The following is a 21975-nucleotide window of genomic DNA, read 5'->3' as shown; positions in this document are numbered from 1 at the left end:
GCTGGTGAAAACGGTCCGTCGTTAAACGCGTTTAATTTCGGCGTTTAACATAAACTTAGTTTCGTCAAACTGCGTTTCGCTTGTTTCTGATGAAACTGGGCCTTAATAAGTTCTATATGTTCTTTCGGCGTATTACCGTTTTTAAAGATTGTGAGAACGTATTTTGGCTGCACTCTGTCGAAAGCCTTGGTTAGATATGCAAGGCAGGGGTGCTGTACTCTATGAATTTTGCCACTAATTGTCTGAGCATGAATATTGCATCGGTAGTGGACGGGTTTTTCCGAAATCCTTGCTGTTCTTCGCTTATTGGCGTTATTGCGGTTAATTTTTCGGCAATGATATTGGTTAGAAGTGCTTAGTAGTGTTCTGCCGCGGTAGTTTGCTGGATCGGTTTTGTATCATTTCTTAAAGATGGGTACTGTAATGCTGTTTTTCCATTCAACTGGAATATTTCTATATTTAAAGACGATAATAAACAGTTTTGTGCATTCTTCTATGATTGCAGTTCCTTCGCTTTTTATTAGCTCGTTTGACATTTTATTTTTATTCGCAGTTTTTCTGTTTTTAAGTTTTCTTATTACCTCGCTTACTTACTCTTCCGTGATTTGCGTGTATTCTTCTAGAGGATCGTTTTGTGTGGTTTCTTGTGCTTCCTCCGGGATTTCTATGTCTGCGTATACGTTTCTAAAATATGTTTCCCACGTTACTTCCGTAATTGTTTCGTTTGTTTCTCGTTTCATGTCCCTCAATAATTTCCAGATACATTTTTGCGAACCGTACATATCCGTCTCCATTGCATTACTACCTCCGCCAGTACTCTTTGATTTCTCGAACACTATTGTTAACGGTGTTCCTTATATTACCTATTTCGGAATATACCTATTTCGGTTTCGTGTTGGTAATTCTCTGTGTTGCAAATATATTTACTTCTTTTCCCTTGTGATGTTTTATAATTTCTGTAGTGAACAAACGTTTATTGTTACCTAACAATATCGGTCACTCTGCGTAACCGTGCGTGTTCCTAAAGCTTCATTTGCACCTTTATATATGTTATGTTTCAGACTTTTCCATGCTACGTTGGGATTGTCATTAAGCACTATTGGATTATAAGCAATACGTTGTTTGCATCGGTCTGAGTAAAGTTGTTTAGCGCTTTCGTGGTTGAGCGATTCCATATTGAATGTTTCGGTTTTAATTGTTGGCTTATTTTTGCACTGTGAAATTGCTATTCGTAGCTTTCCCAGTACTAATTCGTAGTCTGTTCCAATGTTAGCTGAGGATAGGACCCTTATATCTACTATTTGTTTTGCGGCAGGAACATTCGCTTAGCGATGATGTAATCGATTAGCGATGTATTGGTTCTGTTGTCATAGAAGGTGTATTTACGTTGTTATTTATGGGAGAAGAATGTGTTATTTATTCTCAATTCATTCTGTGCACAAAACTCTCTGAGAATGTTGCCATTGCGGTTAGTAACGTTATCGTTGTATTTTTGTTTCACTCCATTTACTACTTCATTTCCTATTCTAGTGTTTGGATCTCCCAGTAACATTAACTTTCCGATTTGTGGTATTTTGTCCAACTCCGGTTGAAGTTTGTCGTAGAATTATATTGACATTTCTTGTGGTTTACTGATTCCTGGTGCGTATACTAATTTTATAGGTAGGATATGATCTAATATCATTTTTACTCTTAAGATTCTGTCGCTAACGTATTCTATTTGATCTAGGTTTTGTTCATATTTCTCATGTACTAATATCCCAACCCCTGATGCAGCTCTCTGGCCTTTCGCTACTCCTGAGTTTACTAAGACGTAGTTTTTAGTTTTGTTGTTCCTTTACGTTTCTTTCTGGTTTCGGAAAGTGCGCATATGTCTATCTTATGTTCGTTAATTTCGGGAATTATATCTTGGTCTTTTGAATAGAGTTTTTATGTTCCAGCATGAAATTTTCATTTATTTTTCCTCTAGTTTATTTCCTTTTTGCGCGTGGGTCGTAATCCGAAAAATCTGCCCTGGTTCCGAGGCTGGGCTACCAGTGCTTTGAGCATGTGGTTATTTTTTTTTAAGCCTTGCAACCTTGAGACAGGTTGCTAACATTACCTAAGAACCCACAACCTGGAAGATCAGAATTTATCATTAGGGTTTATTCCCTTGGTTGTTTCGCTGTTTCTGCAAATAGCACACCTTTTCAAGCTGGCGCACCTCGATATTTTCAATTGGTAAACCATTCCCGAGCGATTCAAAGAGTTATATCATAACATAATACCTCGTTAGTTACGTCGCGTTAGAACAACGCCTTATTCTAACGTGAAATATGCAAACCTCTTGGCCTATTGGTATTGGTGGTTGTTACTAAAAAGCAGATACAGTGAAACTTAAAATATCCACTTACCTCGTGACTGGATCTCTGACAACTACTAATAATTTTGTTGAAGGATTCATCATTTGAACCCTCCTGGGAGCTTCTTTGGTAATAAAATATGAGGGAGTCTTTTCGATGGTCAGCTGACCCTCCAAAGTAGGAGGCATGTGGCTTCTGTACCATTGGAAACCTCTGTGGTAGTTCTTGTCAAAGAAATGCACTTCACTACCAGCCGCTCGAACATCAGGATGAATTCGAATAAATTCGAGAAGGGCTCGTGTACCTCCCTTCTTAACACCTAAGGAAGTATATTATGTTAGTGCTGGATTACCCAACGTCGTAATTTTATTCTTAAACTTAATCGTTAACTTAATTCATAAAATCCAAGTTAACACCGCTTGGTTAAATGCGACCGTTTACCCAAGTCCTTAATTCATAAACGTAACTTAATCCTTAAAATGTGACCTTCAAAAGTTCGGAACTTTTAACTTTTACGAATTAACGATTAATGAATGGAAATGTTTCAGGTATGCGCATGCGGCATATCCCTATAAACAGCTGACACTTTGACAGAGAAAAACCGTTATTTGATTCCTTGATTTAAACACAAGCCGGATGTTTTCAAGATAAGGATTGCTCGTCAGAGGTTGTTCAGCTTATACCCACTTGCACCAAACTTCTTCTAAGCACGTCCTTACGTATACGTCCTAAGTATACCTTAAAATTTAAGTCCGACTTAAGTTTCATGAGTTGCACCATCCGTTTTTCACGTGTTCTAAGCTAATTAATTCTAAGCGGTTATTGCCTGAAGCTAAGCTTCAGGCAATAACCGGCAACTCTGTATTTTTCATTCTGTTCTGCATGTCTGTGTTGTTTCTAACCGAAATTCGAGACCTTTTTAAAATTTTGTTTCACTCATGGCTGCAAAACAGAAAGGGTCTCCTAATTTTGGCGCTTCTGAAAGAGATACTATCTTAGAGCTCGTTGCGTTTCATAAAGATCACCGAAAAATATAATAATAAAAATAATAACAATAAAAAAAACAGATGCTTTGTCTTCGCAAGAAAAGCAGTCAACATGGTAGAAAATATCGGACCAATTTAATGCTATTTGTTAAAACAATTAATAAATTATTTTTAAACAACAATTCCGCCTACGACCGCAATAATCAGGAAATTCCACAATAACCAAAAAGAAGACATCCGGAAGCACATTTCCAATCAGAATAAAAAACTTTATAAAACTGATGGCGGAGGAGTTGTGCCGTGCCTTCGGTTCCCAGGGGTAATGCAGATAAAATATTATTATCCATTGTAAATAATAAGACCTTGTATGGCGTGAATCAATCACTTGCTGCTTTTGATGGTGATTGGGTACAGCCAAATGAAAGTCCGCCATCTCTCATTTTCCCAATTAGTCAGAAAGGGCGTTAACGAAACGTTGACATTCAAAATTCATGATGTACGTAGGTACTTATTTTATGAAAATAGGACATTATGATTACACAATTCATATACGTATGCTGTATATTTGACTACCTAGCGATTAAAGTGAGGTTGGAAGAAGGCTACGTCATGTTCAAGTACTCGAGAACGAGTCCTTAAATTTAAGATTTTCAAAGACGAACTTAAGATCGTGTCATCGGTTGGTGCAATCCATTGTCCGAAGACAATTATGGAAACATGTTGGAACATGAACTGTTGGACCTGGTGCAAGAGCAAGTTCACTTATGGGACAAAAAACCGATGCTCAGATTCCAAATGCAATTTTCTTATATATTTCGCCAAATACGGAGCAAGCAATCCTTGTAAACCAAAAAACTGACTTCGTCATTCTTGTGTATTTAAAAAATGCTCTTCATCCCAGTCACTTTTTACCATATCCTTTATTAAGGTGGCAAAAAGACCTTCTGTGGCTCTTAAGATTCATGGGGCGATCGCCAAAACGCCTACACGTACTACCCCTATTGAGCTTCAAACCTGTACTACGTAGAGTAAATAATACGCCACTCAGACCGAGTGCAATCATTTGTTGATTATTCAAGAACATTGCAATAAATTTAAATTAGACAGGCAAACAGACCAATAAAACAAAACATAAACAATATTTCAGGTTATATCACAGCGGCACATAACATTACGTAATAATTAAGGATTAAGAACTAAAAAACTGGCTAACCGATCCTTAAAAAGGTTAAATTTTACGAATTAATAATTTATGCACTACGACGTTGGGTAATCCAGCACTTACCGCCGTATGCACCGCCAAGCTACCTAATTGCGATCAACTAAACGCGTTTAAAAGTTAATTGAAATTCAGCGGCGGATTAGTTAAACCTTGTAAGGATATGGCAACCGTGTTCTAGTGACTAGCGTTACCAACTTTTGCGCGGTGTTTCAATGAATATGCCGCCGTTCGTGTTAGATATCGCTGTTAAAAGGAAAAAATATATCCGCTATCCATTGCGGCTAGTTGCCAAAAATGATATGAGATAACGATTTTTCTTCTAGGAAAAGATATATTAACGATGAAAACCGTTATTAGCTGTTGAGAAAATCTAACAATAGGGTATCACAAAATTACTGGCGATTTCACTATATAAAAGCGAAGTCCAGAATCTTGCAATTAAAGCAGACATAAATCTTAAATTGAGCATTAATTTCTGCTGTCGTTTTTCGGTTCAGGTGTGTACCTGTGTTTTTACTATGTTAGGCGTGTTTATCTACTTTTATAACTAGGTGCTACTCGAATATTCCTTAGATATTCGAGTATTTTAGATTTTAAAAAGAGATTTTTCGAGCACTATTGTGGTGTATGTTGTGACGTCGTACATTGATTATTTTAAAAGCACGTGGGACGATGGATAAAGGAAAGCGGGCTCCACATTTATCTTGCGAAGAAAAGGCTGCCTTATTCAGCCTCATTGCGGAATAATACAAAGACGTGATAGAAGACTGATCCTCTTTGCATCAAAAAGTGGTAGCATGGAAAAAAGGAGAAATTGATTTCAATTCCGGGGCACCCAGTTCCTGCTTTAGAGACTGCAGCGTCCAGAGTAATTGTCTCCTTGGAAAACCATAATCAATTATTTCTAAAACATCAATATCATCGTCTAAGATCATTTCTTCTTCCAACGCCATTTTCCAAGTAGTTAACACACAAACCGACTAGAATTTGCTAGGATGAAAACAAAACCTCGTCTTTGTCTATAACAAAACCCTCAATTTCAAAGATTAAAGGTTTTAAGTATTTTAACTAATTTAAGAACTTAATCCTCGGACGTGGGCGGATTAAAGTTAAACGCATTTAAGGTCAAAACAGTCGACGGTGCATACCGTTTACGATTTTCAAACCGGTTTAAGGCTTAATCGCGATTAAAGTCTGTCGGTGCATACGGGCATTAATTGTTAATTTATAACACCGATTTGTTCGTCGATCTTAAAAGCATCATAATAAGTATCAATAACTTCAAATTCGGGGTGATTCAAAATTTGCGTAATTCTGAAAATTTGAGCGTAAATTTGAAAAAAAAATCTCAGAAAGACGGCAACAATGTTTCGTATCCGTTGCGTTATGAGTTGTAACGTAAATACCGGTTGCTTCGTAATTATTAAAAACTCCGGTAACCATGGAATTATATAGAGTGACAATAAAATACACAAGGTAAACTCAACAGCATTCGACGTCAGAACGTACTTTTTTGAAATGTCAATTATTGTCCTCATAACCTCGAATTGATAAGTTTACAGTTTACAAATAAACATATATTTGCGTCTTTAACTCCAAACAAGTGAGTCCCTGTGTAATCACCTTATTATCCACTCTTCTCGAGCAGCTTTTCATATTCGGTTAATTAACTCAACAACAATTTATACCCGGTGTTCAGTAATCCATTGATTTAAGGTGTCCTTGTGCTGTATGTACCTTACATACGTGGTAGGAATGTAGCCGGTATTTATTTGGTGCCTGGGAAAGTGTCAGTTTTTGTGCAATGCTCTGAGTACCCCCTGTGCTGCAATCATCTCCAATTCTTGTTCCTCTGTGTCTGGAACCCAAACATTTATTGTCGTCCACTCTAGTCCTTTGTTGGCGTGAGTTCTTACAGGTTCTGCTATGTTACTGTGACATTTCCTCTGAACTAATCGCAAATTCGTGAAAGGAGCTTCAAAGTAAGTCACATTTTGCCAAATTATTGCTATTATTGACAACGGCTATCTACCTGTAGCTATCTATTAATGACAAAACACATCATTGCCGCTTTGACTTTTTATCAAAAAATTGTAGAAGAGAACGTTTTGATGTCAAAAATTTTTGTAATTTGAAGCAAATATCGTATGTTTTTTCAATGCTTAAGTATTTCAATATGCTACAAATTAAACATGGGAAAATTTCGTTATTAAGCATTATTTTGAAAAGGTCCCACGTTTGATTGGTAGCCTATTGGAATACTTAAGCATTCGAAAAGAAAAATTCCGATCTTTTTGTCAAATTGCGAACATTTTTGATATTAAAAAAGTACTCTTCTACAATTTTTTGAAGAAAAGTCAAAGCGGCAGTGATGTTTTTTGTCATTAACCGATAGTTACAGGTTGATAGCCTTTGTCAATAATAACAAGCATTTGTCAAACTGTGGCTTATTTTGAAGCTACTTTCACAAAATGTAAACCAACAGCGAATTTGCGAATATGCGATTAGTTATAGGAAAATGCCATAGTAACATAGCAGAAGCTGTAAGAACTTACACCAGCAAAGGGCGTACACACTAAACGAGAGGCCCGAAATCAACGAAGATAGTGGACAATCTAAAGGTGCTCGGTTTACATACCTAGAGGAACAGGTATTGGAGATTATTGCAGCCTTCCAGGAGTACTTGAAGCATTGCGCAAAAACTGCACTTTCTCAATCACCGGATACTTAATTGTCCCGATAACTCCTCCGAGGAAGGGCCTACATTCCTACCATGTATGTAATATGCACAGGACACTMGAACACATTAAATCTCTGATCTTCCGAGCAACGGTTCAAATTGAGCAGCAGTTAAAAACCGAACGAGAAGCTGCTCAAAATATGAGCCCAAACTTATAGTGATTGAGACACAAAGATGTTTGGAATGAAACGGGCAGGACTTCTTGCTCTTGGGAATACTTTTTGTGTTTTAACAACAGAATTGTATTTTATTTTATCAATAATATTGATCAATGATCAACGTTGTTGCCATATTTCTGATCTAGCTTTTTTGTAAGTATCTGAGTTTTTAATAACATTTAATTTTTACCCCCATAAGACACTCCCAGACAAGACCTACAGAGAAATGACGCCAATTTTGAATCATCCTGTATAGTTTAGATAGATAGATATTTACAAATTGAACAGTGTGCCAAAGTCAAGGGGCAAGCGATCTAAAATATTTTCAAAATGGATTAAGATGGTTATTGCATTTTTGAATTTTACTCCAAATTCTAAATATATTTCATGTATAATATCCTATACCTAAGTCAAACCATTTGAGATATATTTTAAATTTTACTTACTTAAATTGAGTTGCATTTCTTATCGAAAAGGACTCACTTTAATGGAATTTCGACATTTTGATAACTATTAATTCAAAGTGTTAAAAAAAATTAGTTTCAAAATAACGTTGACAAAACCATCCAAAATATTTTTTTTCAAACGGAAACTCCCAATTTTGATAATTTTATCTTATTCAGTATTAAAAATAAGGGTAAGTTTGTGTACAGTTATCTATCCCAAAAGGGTTTAGTTTTCAAAATACTTGATATAATTAGGTAAATGATCAATTCAATTCAATTCAAATTTTGACATTTATTCACTTCCATAGCCACCTTACAAAATGTAACAACTTTTTGAAATTTGTAAATAAAATAATTTATAACTTGAAAACGATTGGTTTTACAGCTTAAAGTGTAAATGCAAATTTGTTACTTTGTAAATTGTCTATCTAATGACGTATTAATATACAGGTACTTCCATTTGAAAAACAAAAGTTATATTGCGTTAAAAAGTTTTAGATTGAAGTCCACATTGTTAACAGCCTGTACAATGTATTGATATTTTGGTTCAATAGAAGAATTTAACGGATCTGTGGTGATTGGAAAGACGTATTTTTTTTGTATCTCTAACTGCTTTTTTTTGTTCTACAATTGACTTTTAGATACCATGTTTTTAAGCGAAATTTTACTAAAATGGCGATAATCTGCCAACGTCGCAGGTAAGAAAAAAACAATTTACGGTGCATATGCAGCTTTCAAGCTGCATTCCATGAGCTAATGAAAACTGGGTAGTTCTATTTAAAAAAATACACTTTGATCTTGCCTCGCTTTTCTGAGACACTCTATATCATATAAGATATTTTTAAAATGTGCGCACTTTGTGCGTCAACAACTTTTATATGAAACTATTTTTCGAAACTTTCGGCAACGGCAATAATGGACTCTATCGCACTAAAAAACCACCCTGTATGTATGATATGTAATATATGTAATGTATGATAATGTAATTAAAATCAAATAATCATTAAATAAATACAGATCAGAAGCAAAGAATATAGCTGTCTATCTTCGTATATGTAAGTCTTTTTGGTTGAAGGTTGCAAACTGGCATTATCTAAACTTTTGTGTAGTACACCAGCTAGTACATTTACAGTATTAATTGCGAAGGTTCTTACTAATAAAATACTTACCAATAACTAATGCACTTGGTAATTGCCGTACTGGATGTAAACCCTGTTCACGAAATAACCTGTATTTGGGTGATATATCAGTCTCATTGCTTTCTAACAGGGAAACTACCCGAACAGAGGTAGAATACTGGATAAGAGGTATTTCATTGGCAACAACCGGATTATGACGCCACTAAAACAATATTAATCATGTTGTTTAATTTGTTAATTAAATATTGTTCTTATTTTTCTAAACAATAGTAATAGAAATATGCAAATAATTGCTTTTTTAACAAACATCTTCAACTAGTAGTGTATCGTAAATATACTTCATTCTACATGTATAGGAAAAACAAATTATGGGTAACAGGTTTGAAAGATGAAATTTTTAATTGTTAATTCACACATGCTGCTATTGCATTTAAGATCTAGCGATCCAGTCACCTCCGATGTTAAATACTATCATCTGCCTATAGTTGAACCAATAAAAGAATGGATAGTATCTGCGCCTTCGCAAAGACTACTTAGGGATAGGGCGATTGAGTAGAATGTTAGCATTACAAATGTTGGTTGTTAGAAACCTAATGTGACCTGCTTAAGTCAATATTCACCCAGCATTAATAATACTTTGCACGGAGTCAGGACAATTATATTTATCACAACGCTTGTCGTTAAATCAATGACATTTACAGATAGAGGACAGCGACAACGATCCCGGAAAACGAACGGATACAACGGAACAATGACACGGCGCGGTTACGGAAGAAACGAGATTGGAAAACTATCATATTAAGAGTGGGATGTTGGAACACCAATTGTTGGAATTCTAAAGACCAGAAAATATTCATGAAAGTGCACAGTCCACCTGGGGTTACAATCATTGGATATATGTGCAATATCTGAAGTAAGAAAGAAGGGGAACGAAACAACAAGAGTTCTGCAACCAGCTAGAAGTACTACTAAACACCATACCCCATACCTAATAAATTCACCCTAGCCGGAGACTACTAACGCTAAGATCGGCAATAAGGTCATCAACGGAATTCCGCAAAGATTTAATGAAGACACATCAAACGAGAAAGATAACGTGGTCCAACTTTAGAGATCAACAGTCCACTATAACCAATAGAAACATCCACGCAACGCAGATCTCCGATGTACGATCGCTTGCCTCATTGATCCGAACATGGGAGGCGGGCAGAGACTGGTGATTTGTAAGATGAGACTAGGAGAGCAACTAATCCGTAAAAAATTACCAGTAATCCGTGAAAAATTCAACATATAATGCTTCGATAACGACAGAGTCAATGACTTATACAAATCACGGTTTAAGGAAAGAATTACAGCAAATCCAAAAACAGCTGGGGATACAATCGATACGACTTGGTCGAAAATCAAAATTAATATCATAACAACGTCAGAAGAAGCGATTTGCAAAAGAAAGATAAACGCGAACGCAAAAGCCCACAAACCATGGTTAACTCCAGAACCCCGAAGAACAAGTGCATTTATAGGCTATGCTCAACAACATCGACAACTACATCATAAACAAAACAGAGATCAAAACAACATCATTACAAAGTATTACAGTCCCTATCTGCAAGAAGGGAGAAAAGAATGACCCAAGAAACTCTTGAGGCCTAAGCCTTCTCAACACTGTCATGAATCTGTTCACGAAAATAATAACCCACATCTATCAAGTATACTATACTCATACTGCGACAAATCATCAAAAAGTCCATAGAATTTAACCAACCGGCAATTCTCATCTTTGTTGACTAACTAAAGGACGAGTAGCCAATAACAACATAATCCAGGTAATAAAACAACTCAATACCAACAACAGTACAAGAATAGTCAGGCACCTCAACCACTGAGGAAATGCGGAACGTAACAGCCGAGGAGATAACCTGAGTCCGATATTCTTCAACCGGGTCATAAAACGTGTGAAAAGTGTAGGACGAGGTTACGGAATGGGAAACCGAATTCTAAATATTGTGCTATGTAGACGATGCGGTTCTCATAGCAGAAAATGAGGACAACCTGTAGGGAATGCTATTCGAACGAAACCAGGCCACAAAGAAATCTAACAGGGGCATTTCGATACCGAAAACAAAACCTATGACCATCAGCAAGGAACCGATACTATACAAGCGGGCATTAAACGACCAACTAATTGAACAAGTGATGAGCTTTAAATACCATCTTGAACATAATACTATCTTGAAAAATAAACACATGTAGATCACCAGCAAGGCTAGGATCTACAGAACAGTAGTGTGGTCCATCCTCACCTGCGCAGCGGAAACCAGAGCATACACCAAACAGACGAAAAGAGCACTCCAAGAGATCGTAGGTTTCACACTGAGGGACAGGCAGCGAATATTTGGATTGTTTCGCAGGTGTCTAAAATCGTTAAAATGACGTGGTTTTCATTTCCGATCAGTGGCGGCTGGTGCATATGATCTGCAGAACTGCCCAAAATGATACCTTCAAATTACAATACAACTACTCAAAACCAGGCCTAATACTTAACATAATATCAGACATCAGGAGCCAAACACACCGTTTACAGTAAATCAGTGGAACTTTAGACTACTATTCGCTGCTATAGCTTTACTCACAGAAACAGAATTTGCCTGGGCCGTTTGAAGTCTTGTGATTCGTGCAACCACGCCTAAATTCTGAATTTTAAGCGGGGCTTTGAGCTGCATGTAGTGCACTACGCTTACAGAACGCACAACTTTCAGTTCTACTTAGATAACCACGTTAGGCGACGGTGATTATACTTATTTATATTATTAGATCGTGCTGTGATTGTGCGATTTTGAAATAATTAAGTTTATCAGTTTCATCACCATGCAGTTTTCGATTTGATTAACGTGAAAAGATTTTTCAAGTATAGTTATGAAGAGAAAATTGAATTGAAGGAGAAAGGTCGATATTACTATAGAAACAAGTGGAGTTAGTACAGGAAAATAGTATAAACGCCAATTTTCAAAAGAAATGTATTACAAAACATGTGGATTTGTGGTTGCAATAAGAAAAATGATTTATTTTGTTTTCCTTGTCTATTATTTAGCGGCGATAAAGCATGGACGGAGGTAGGGGTAACTGATTTGGTGCATCTAAGTAAAAAATAAAAAGCATGAAAACTCAAAAAGTCGTCTTTGCAATACCATGGAATTGGCTTTACTTGGGACAGTTTATATTAGATCTCAATTAAGTGCCGCTTACTGGAAGAATTTACAGCAGAACGTTGCATTTCTCGTTATGTCCTTGAGAAAATCTATGGCATCCTTTAAAATCACATTGTAAGTCTTCATCGGGTCGCTTCCGTTGAATGGCGGTGTTCCTGTAAGTAACTCAAAGAGCCCAGTAACATACTGCCAGAGACCAGTAATCTGCACTAATATTGTGACCCCTGTTCAATATTGCTTCCGGTACCACATATTTTGGCGTACGCAAAACGTCCATGTTTTCTTACCGGATTGCAGTTTTATAGCGAATCCAAACTCCACAAGTTTAACGTCGCCTTTAGAATCTAGCTGTAAATTATCGGGCTTTAAGTCTCGATTTATAATGTTTCTGGAGTGAATGTAGCCTGAAGGCATGGACAACACATGCGGTGTAAAATCGAGTTGTGGAAGAACGTAACTCTACTTGCATGACCGCGGGTGAACTGAGTAGTTCGTGGATGACGTTGTTGGTCCCAAGCCCGGATAAAAGAGGAGAGTTCATAGGCCAGGTTAGCACCCTACCTAAGGTAGAAAATACTGAAGGTTCATAGAACCGCAACCATGCCTAAGATTAGGACTGATCACAAGATGACGACCCACGCACAGCATAGGTTAAGAAACTGGAAGAAAAAACGCATTATATGATTCGGATCCTGGAATTTAAAAACATTCAATAGCAAAGATCAAAAAATACTAGGTGAGTTGAAAAAGAATAACATCGATATTTTTGCCCTGCAAGAAACTAAGATGAAGGGCAAAGAACAAACACAGTATGAAGGCTACACTATAATCCACAGTGGCGTAGAAACAAGAAAGCAAAAGAGGGTGTAGCAATAGCGGTTGACAACAGATACCAAAACACCATCCAAGAATGCCGCTACATATCTTCTCGAATATTGACAGTTAACGTAGTCGCAGAAGACCAACAGTTAATAATAATATCGATCTACGCACCGGAAGATAATTCACCTAAAAATGTAAGAGATGACGAAATGATGACAAAAAAAAGTTTTACGAAATTACACTAAATAATAACTGAAAACATATGCTTAACTACTTAACTAACTAAATAAAAAAATAAATTAGCTTTAACTCCAAGAAGAGACAAAAGCACAACAGCTAAGGTAGAAAAAAAATATTATATCACTCAAAAAAGACTCAAAGAAAAAATCAATACAAACCCCATACAAGATTGGAAAGACGTAAATATTAGCTGGGATAAATTAAAGAAAAGAAGAACATCAAGGAAACTGCTAAGGAAGCTTTAGGCACCCGAATCAAATACAATATCTCACGAATCTATATAAAAAGGAAGATCACATGACGACACACCAAATATAACAACAAACGAAGTAATGCAAATAGAAGAATCCCACGTGAAATTTGCCCGTAAAAAACTAAAAAACAGGAAAAGCCCGGGCATGGACGACATAACAAATGAAGTATTGAAGTATGGGGGACCGAGACTCATCCAACAACTAGTAATTCTTATCCGCAAATCCCGATGAATCCCGGATGAATGGTGATCGAGCAACACAATCCTCACGTTCAAAAAAATGGATAAGAAAATTCCATCAATTTACAGAAGCATAAATCTATTGAACACTACCCTAAAACTAACAACAAAAATTATAACGAACATAATCAATGGTATGATTACTCTTTCAGATGAACAACAAGGATTCAGAACAGGAAGATCGTGTAACGACGCAATCTTTGTCATGAGACAGATAATGAAAAAATCAAATATAGCAAACCTGCATATCTATGTTTTATAGATCTTGAAAAGGCATTAGATTGCGTCCAATTGAAATATATTATACACCTCCTTTATCAGTAAGTAAAGTCCCTCACAACCTGATAAAAAACATCCAAAATAAATACACGGCAAACTCAGCTCAAGATAAAGTTAACAACGAATATACCGAGGCAATACCGATCGAGAAGGGCATTAGACCGGGAGACTCGTTAAGCCGTTTAATATCATCATGAAGGCGAAATAATCAAGAAGGTAGACAAGCTGAGAGGATACAGAATGGGCGACAGAAAGATTCAAATACTGGGCTACGCTGACGACGCAGACCTGATCGCGGAGAGTGAGGATGATGTACTATTAGTACTAATAGTCTTACTATTACAAACTTTTAGTCGAACCGCAAAATTACTTAATATGAGCATATATACGGGTAAAACAAAATGTATGACATCAAAAAGCCCGTTAAGATGCAGGCTCGCTGTCGATGAAAAAATCAACCTTCAAGAAACTAAACTGAAGTATCTCGGCGTGGAGCTATCTGGATATGGAGACGTTCAGGCCAAAGTACGCGAGCAGACCAATAAAGCGGCCAGAATAGCGGCATGTCTGGCAATAATACAATCTGGCGAAATAAACACATGAGAATAGAAACGAAGGCAATAATATACAACTCCATAACTAAACCTTTAATGACGTACACAGCTGAAACGCGGCCTGAAACAGCAAATACCAGGCGGATGTTGGAGACGAGTGAAATGAAAATACTTCGAAGGATTGCTGGAAAAACACTGCTGGACAGAGAACGAAGCGAGAATACTAGGAGAGCGTGCGGAGTGGAAAAAATTAATGGAACCAACACATCAACCGGATAGACAACACCCGTATCGTAAATATAGCACGCGACAAATCACCCTTAGGTCACAGAAGCATATGCAAACCTAGAAAGAGTGACAATTTGATACCCGAACAAGCATGGCGACGAAGTTGGAACAGGTGACCCGCCTAAAATAGAGATGGAAAAAGAGATTGAACGAGAACGTGGCAAAACATAGGACCTATAAAAAAATATAAACTGCCTTAAATTTTGCCGAGCATTTAAATTGATTCCTCGCAAAATCCTGGAATATTTCGTGGATTGATCAATTTTGCTGCTGCACTTGATTTAACTTTGAGTGAACATCTGCAAAAGGCATCTGTATTTAAAAGTACTTCAAAAGAAATTCAAAATAAATTATTGGATTGTGAACTTGAGTTTTGCCATGAATAAATAAGCAAAGAAATTAAGAAAGCTTTAGTTTGGGCTGTTATTGCTGATGAAACGACGGATGTATCTGCAAAAACTCAACTAGTGGTCATTTTAAGATACACGCGATGATGAAGAACCAGTTGAACGTTTTCGGACCTAAATTTTGAAAATTACAATGCTTAAACTCTATTTGAAAATATTTTAAGTATTATTGACCCATTAATTGGAAATTCTTCTAATAAGTTAATTGCGCAGAGTTACGAAGAAGCAGCAGTTATGAGTGAACAACATGCAGGATAGGCAAATATTAAACAAAAATATCCCTTTGTCCATCAATAAAATTTGATTTTGTCCAAAGCAGCTTCTGCAAACGCTAAAGTACGTGTCTTTTTTGGAAAGTTACAAGATATCCCTGGATTTTTCAGTAATTCTCCGCAACGTGTAGAAGTACTAAACAAAATTGTGCGAAGAMAAATTCCGCATGGCGCTGCAACTCGTTGSAATTTTAAAATTCGTACAATTAATGTTGTATTTGGAAACCATAGAGTCAAATTTATCAGATTGAACGCATGAAAGAAATAGTGGAAAATKTTACTCAAGCAACCGTCTTCAGTGCCGCTGACTCCATTGGACGTATTATACAAGAACCAGGATTCATTTTTTGGTTTACAGTTTTCCCCACATTATGCCACATGTGAATATTTCCTTCATTCATTTTTTGGTTTACAGTTTTCCCCACATTATGCCACATGTGAATATTTCCTTCAATCAACTGCAGAAGAGAAAAACAGATCCAACACAAGTCATGCATGCCATTGCTAATTTAGAACAAAGAATTGTTCATATTCTAAATACCATTGACGATATTGTTAACAAAGTTTCAAATATATGCACTGATCCACCACCAAATAAATGAAAACGTTTCGGAAATAGCAAATTCGATAACCGTGATGCAGTATTAGAAGTATGTGACATAATTACAATTTCCGTCAAAGATAGATTTATTTTCAAAGATCATCTTGTAACTGCATTTGCTCTTTTTCCTGAACAGTTTGGAGAGTATTGTGGCAAGTTTCCTGAACACAAGTTGACTACTGTTCAACTTATCCACATTTTGAAAAAGAACGACTCCGCGCGGAACTGTCGGTTATTTATTCTGGAAGCGATTGTAGGGAAATAAATGGCGCGTTACCTACCCCCCATAAAATTTTTGATAAAAATAATTTGTATAAAACGATGAGTGAAACAAAAAATGCCAGAAATGGTTGTCACAACTCCAATGACCATAGCAGAAGTCGAGTGTTGCTTCTCAACTTTGAAACTAATTAAGACTCTATGACCGAAGATCGCTTATCAGCTTTACCTATGAAAGAAAAGAAAGCTATCGAAAAGACGTTTATTCTGAAATCCACAAGTTTAAAGAGATGGTCATCGACAAATTCGAGACTAGGTAGTTATATAAAAATAGATTAGTTTATACTTTACTCTTGCATAATATTCAAAAAACATATTAGGTATTCGAAAACGATTTTAAATTTTAGTAAACTTTTTTTGCAGAATACCCGCTACATCAGTCCATAAGCCGCAATTGTTTCCGATCATTTTATGCTGAAAAAAATTTCGTTTTGTAGCATGTGTAAGTATGCAACATTGTCAGCGCTTCAATATGTGCCAACACTAGATTCTTTTTAGAATTCGCGATTCGAAATTCTTGAATGAGATTAAGGGTTCAAGTACAAGGTTCAAGATGTTACATCGTAAGAGACGAGGTGTTCTCACGCATTGACGCACAGAGCGGCATCAACTTAAAAGTGCCACACAACATAGTGACACCCAGTCCTTTCTTATCGGGACCAATAATTGTTATGTCTTATTATAATATCATTGTTATTGTTAAATTGTTCATATCTTCGGGTTAAAGATAGGGGTTCGGAAATAAGTGTAAAATGTTTCCCCCTCGACAATTAAATTGAACTGTGCAAGCTTTTGTTAAGAACGCTAAACTTGAACCGTTTCGTGTTCGTTGGCCCACCATGGATGTGCTGCAATAGTTTTAATACCTAAAATACAACATACAGTGTGCTTCCTTTAAAATTTCAATAATCGCCCTTTTAAATGATGGCAGATTAAAGAGTACACGTATTCAATACATACACGATATAACAATTACAGTGAATAAGTGTTAGTACTTACTTTCGGCATCCCTTTTGACATGTTGGACGCGATACAGGAGCTAAACAAGTAGGTAATATAAAAGGAAATAGCTGCCAAAGTAATAAGGGCAAATATTGTTTTCCTCGAAATAGAAAAATCCATAGCAATCATCTGTAAGAATCATGGCGTTCCAGACTTACATCTACAAAAGTTAAACCAGGTAGTCGTTAGATTCTATTAATTAAATGTTTGTCGGATTTGTGCAAAAACAATTTTAATTTTTTTTGCTTTAAAGTGTATTATAGCGAATTGCGTAATTTCACCAAACGAAGAATTCAAGAAAAAACAGAAATGCTCGAAAATATTGTCAAGCATAACCCGGACAACAGTGCTGCTAAACGAAAGTTTCTAAAAATGGATAAGTTATGCAAGCTCGGATAAAAATCTCTGATCTATTACAAATCTTTTTTGAATATAAATATTCGATAATATTGAAAAAAAAATTAAGTAATCGTTGAGAAACAAGTCGTGAAGATCTATTTGAACTCGTTTCACCTTATTAATAATTATCATTGTTCGTTTCACCTTATTTTTATTTATTATTGTTATGATTGTCATCGATAGAGAATTGTCACTCCGCTTTGGACTATCAATGAATTTACAATAAACGAGATTTAAAAGTGGTGTCAGAAGTGGGATATCGAGCTTACATCGAAGGTAGACAACGGCACAATGAGCGAGATATCTTCCGAACTCTACAAGCACTTTCAAGCTTAATGTGGTCGTTGCATTTTTTTTTTCATTCGTAAAATTGATTAATGACGAAGAAATACGGACCCAAAATTTTTTTTTTCATATTCTGTCTATTTGTAACAAATATATCAGCAATCAAAGTTTAAACTTACACAAAGCGCGCCGAAACGACGAGTTTTGACTGATCGTAATGTGACGCCACGAAGCATGATTCTGCTCCGCCACATTCAGCGCTTATGCGGGTTTCCATGCTCTAATGTAAATATTGTGTGTTGGTTTGCTTATTTCTCAATTATTGAAAGTAAAATGGCTTATAAGTCCTGTATGGTGCCACAGTGTACAAGTACCACTATGCATACACCAGGAAAACATTTGTAAAAGAGCCATTGAACGAAAAGAAACGGAAATTGTGGTTGAAAGCAGCGCGGCGAAACTGCACCGATCTTTCTGCAAAAAGTAACATTTATGCCTGTGAGGATCATTTCGATGTAAGTTCGCATAAAAGCAATAATATTTAGGGTTCTTAACCCTGTGTGTTCGTTAGATTTAGGTTTCATCTTTGTTTCATTATGTGGAATTTTTGTTTACTTTATGCAACAGCTTGAAATAGACATGGAATAGTACATCTAAAACGCCTGACGTAAAATCTGAAGAGAAATTTCACGAACAGGAACAAATAAAAGATGTTACAGGAACCGAAAACTTTGCTTGTAGTGGCACATGGGTAGCCATACAAGTAAATTTAAGAAGTATGATGAGTAAAATGATGAAGTATAGAAGCAACTCATCTCAATGTAACATTCGCACAACTACAGTTTGTCAGAGTTGTTCGCCTATTAAGTGATCAACTACTAGTATTGCATTATCTCCCATAAAAGTAAAAACGTATACTAAAAAGTTATACTCCTCATCAGAGTCAAGTTTAACGAGTAAAATATCAGTGACCGTATCAGAATTCTCACGTAGTTTGTCTGAGAGTTCACTCATTTAAAATTCAGAGAGCAGCTCAAAATTTAATAACAATGATACCGATGAGAAACACAATCAACTTGGATTGAAGCAGACTTTTATCAAAATATCAAAAATCAAAAGATTATTCCTGGGAATAAATAAAAACACTTTATTTATAATTAACTACTAAGTCCGTGCCTCTTGCATCCCTCTGTACGATGATACTATGGTATGAACGTGTTTCTATTGGTTGAAGATCTGTCAATTCGTCCGTCGTCGTACCAAGTTAAAAAATGTTTAACTTTATACGATGATCGTATGGTTTTTAACCTCACATTCACTGTTTACATATTATATTTTATGTCGAATTTATTTTTAGTTTTAATAATGAAAACTAAACTTTACGACAAAATAGGATTAACAAAGTGCTTCTGTTTTCATTATTATGGATTAGGCACAACAGGGAAAGTTAAAATACACGAAGATTTTGGGTTCCAGACCATATTTAGACCATAGCATAAAAAAATCGAATATTTCATAACATAAGTCTTTTTTTAATTGATTTGGACCGATCCCTGAGTGGTATCCGAGAATCTCATAACCGCAGTCTTGCCGTTATACCGTTTATCAGGAGACTTTTCACTGATATTGTAGGATATCTATTTATTGAATTGAATCAACTTTTTTCCAAACCTCATTTAGATATGGACGCCGGAACTTTGACGAAAACAAACAAGCAAAATGAAATTTTTGAACATTAATTTCATAATAATATTCAAAACGCACTTAAATTCGATCGAAAATCGTAAAAAGTCGAGCCATGTTGTGTTTCATCTACGTTTTAATTACTATTTACAGAAATGTGTGTATACTTTTTAATAAAATAACCTACTTCTACTGAATTTGTTCATAATAAAGCAAATATAAACAAGTTATGATTTTTTCAAGAAAACATTCATTCCGTTCTTGATGGGTTAATTAAAATATTGATTTGGAGGTCGCCAGTTTATCTCTAAATTGAGATATCTATTTTTTAAAACCGCAATTTCCTGCAATTAATAATTATTTAAGATGACTCGGTTTGAAATGAATGCACTGTATATATTAATTATCAAAAATTAGACGTCTGTAAATAAAACCATGTTCTTTGAACAAAAAACGCTATGCACACCTCGCAGCGAACTATTTTCACTTTATCAAGGTTGTTATCTCTGCATAGCGGCCAAGTATTCCAATTTTTTTTTATTTGTAAGCGTAAGAGTAAAGCTTTGATACGGTTTGAACGCCAGCATCTGTTCGATATCTGGAAAACTTAGCTCAGAATCGTGAACATATTCCCATCACACGTACGGAAAACACAATATTTTTGAATCCAAGCGCAATCGATCTTGGTTTAGTTTTCGTTCAAGGTTAGCGAGATCTGGCAAATTTGAAGGACTATAACAGATATTTTGAGTAATATAACATATATCTTAAGTCTTCAATCAGCTTTTATTGTATAAAAAGTACGTTGAATCTTTTCTTTACGAATAAAAATAGATTATACAGTATTGTGTGGCTGCATTTAAAAACTGTGGGTTTCCTCGAAAATTTAGTGTATGGTTCACTATTTTTCGATCTTGTAAAATGTGGGTATGGTACTTATTTATGGTAAACTTTAAAGCAAAAAAATTAATTGCAAGTGTACAAATAGCAACAGCACTTCTCAATTATATAGCAGGTGACGGCACTCAATTATATAAGTAGCATTTTTACATATAATTGTAAATTATACAACTAAACACTTACCTTGCTGTTTTCTTTACTTATGGGTATTAATAATATAAACATTGGACGAACAGGTACTTGTCCAAATATCTGTTCGGCATTAAAGGGCATTTTTACTATTGCATCTTATTTTGCTCACCGTTCCTTAACACACGTGAGGAAAAACGATGGGATTTAGCTCTACCGAATGAAAAATTGAATACCTACATTGTAAATATTTAAAGAATGTTAACTCACAAAATATCCCCCTATATATATTCTGTGTGTTAACTATTGTAAACAACTCATTGTCAACTAGACATACACAGATCACAGAGGTTACTCTGTGACCTGTGGTCAACCAGTTGCTAGTTGTGACAACTAGGTCAGCACTGCTGTAGCACTGCCATCTCTCTAAGGCAACGTGTTTATTTGCCTTGCTTACGCAGAAAACTAACAGCTCCTATTCGCGAGATCAAAAGGGGTGACATAGCAGAAGCTGAAAGAACCGTGAGTTCTTTTTTTCAACCAAGGGCGTGGAGAGTGATTTCAGATGATACGAGGAGATATGAATACAAGGTAGGATCTTGCGTCGATTTGCGTGACGTCAGTGGAAGTCACTGCGTTTCGTGATTTTTTCCTGTCTGCTAAATGTGATTAAAAATAGCTTATTTAGTCTTTGTCCCATTTATTTATTTTTTAATAAATCAACTTTATAATTACAAAATGCTTTGCAGCAGGTTTTAAACTTGAAAATGAAAAGTAACAAAAATTTATTTATTTTGTAGGCTAGCCTATCCTAGCCTACAATTGCCAGATTGCCTTATTGCGAGATGTGCAATAAATTATAGCGTTTGCTTTTGGCAAGTACCCCAATAGTTGGGATTGCAAATTCCTCTCATAATCATCATTTTTGAAATGCTGAGGGCATATTCGTATCCGCACGACATCAAGCATTTTCCCATAGCTTGCACACCTTCTGCAGTAAACTTTCCAACTACCAAACGCAAAATGCTCAGTTGTTTGTCTGCAAGATTCTCAAACACGAGCAAACGCATTCACCCCATGATTCAATGAATTCATTGAAT

The 21975-nt window shown here is 35.9% G+C and overlaps 1 protein-coding gene across 3 annotated transcripts in view; it reads right to left on the bottom strand.

Annotated features, from left to right (window-relative positions):
* The window catches only part of LOC109539423 (heparan sulfate glucosamine 3-O-sulfotransferase 3A1), a 43549-nt gene extending 22308 nt beyond the window's left edge, over positions 1 to 21241 (bottom strand). For 2 of the 3 annotated variants that reach the window (XM_019907145.2, XM_019907144.2), the window contains exons 1-4: positions 20930 to 21220; positions 17477 to 17639; positions 9064 to 9235; positions 2394 to 2661 (exon numbers count right to left, since the gene is read on the bottom strand). In XM_019907145.2, coding sequence (XP_019762704.1) covers positions 2394 to 2661; positions 9064 to 9235; positions 17477 to 17608 — 572 coding nt within the window. In that variant the 5' untranslated portion in view covers positions 17609 to 17639; positions 20930 to 21220. Of the gene's footprint in view, positions 1 to 2393; positions 2662 to 9063; positions 9236 to 17476; positions 17640 to 20929 lie in introns of all 3 variants that reach the window. The other variant, XM_019907143.2, reaches the window with a different exon arrangement.
* Between the last annotated feature and the right edge of the window lie 734 nt (positions 21242 to 21975).

Source organism: Dendroctonus ponderosae, unplaced genomic scaffold, assembly GCF_020466585.1.
Source record: "Dendroctonus ponderosae isolate FM_Combo_2020 unplaced genomic scaffold, Dpon_F_20191213v2 Dpon_F_20191213_2, whole genome shotgun sequence".
Lineage (NCBI taxonomy): Eukaryota > Metazoa > Arthropoda > Insecta > Coleoptera > Curculionidae > Dendroctonus > Dendroctonus ponderosae.
This window is presented reverse-complemented; position numbering and strand designations above follow the sequence as displayed.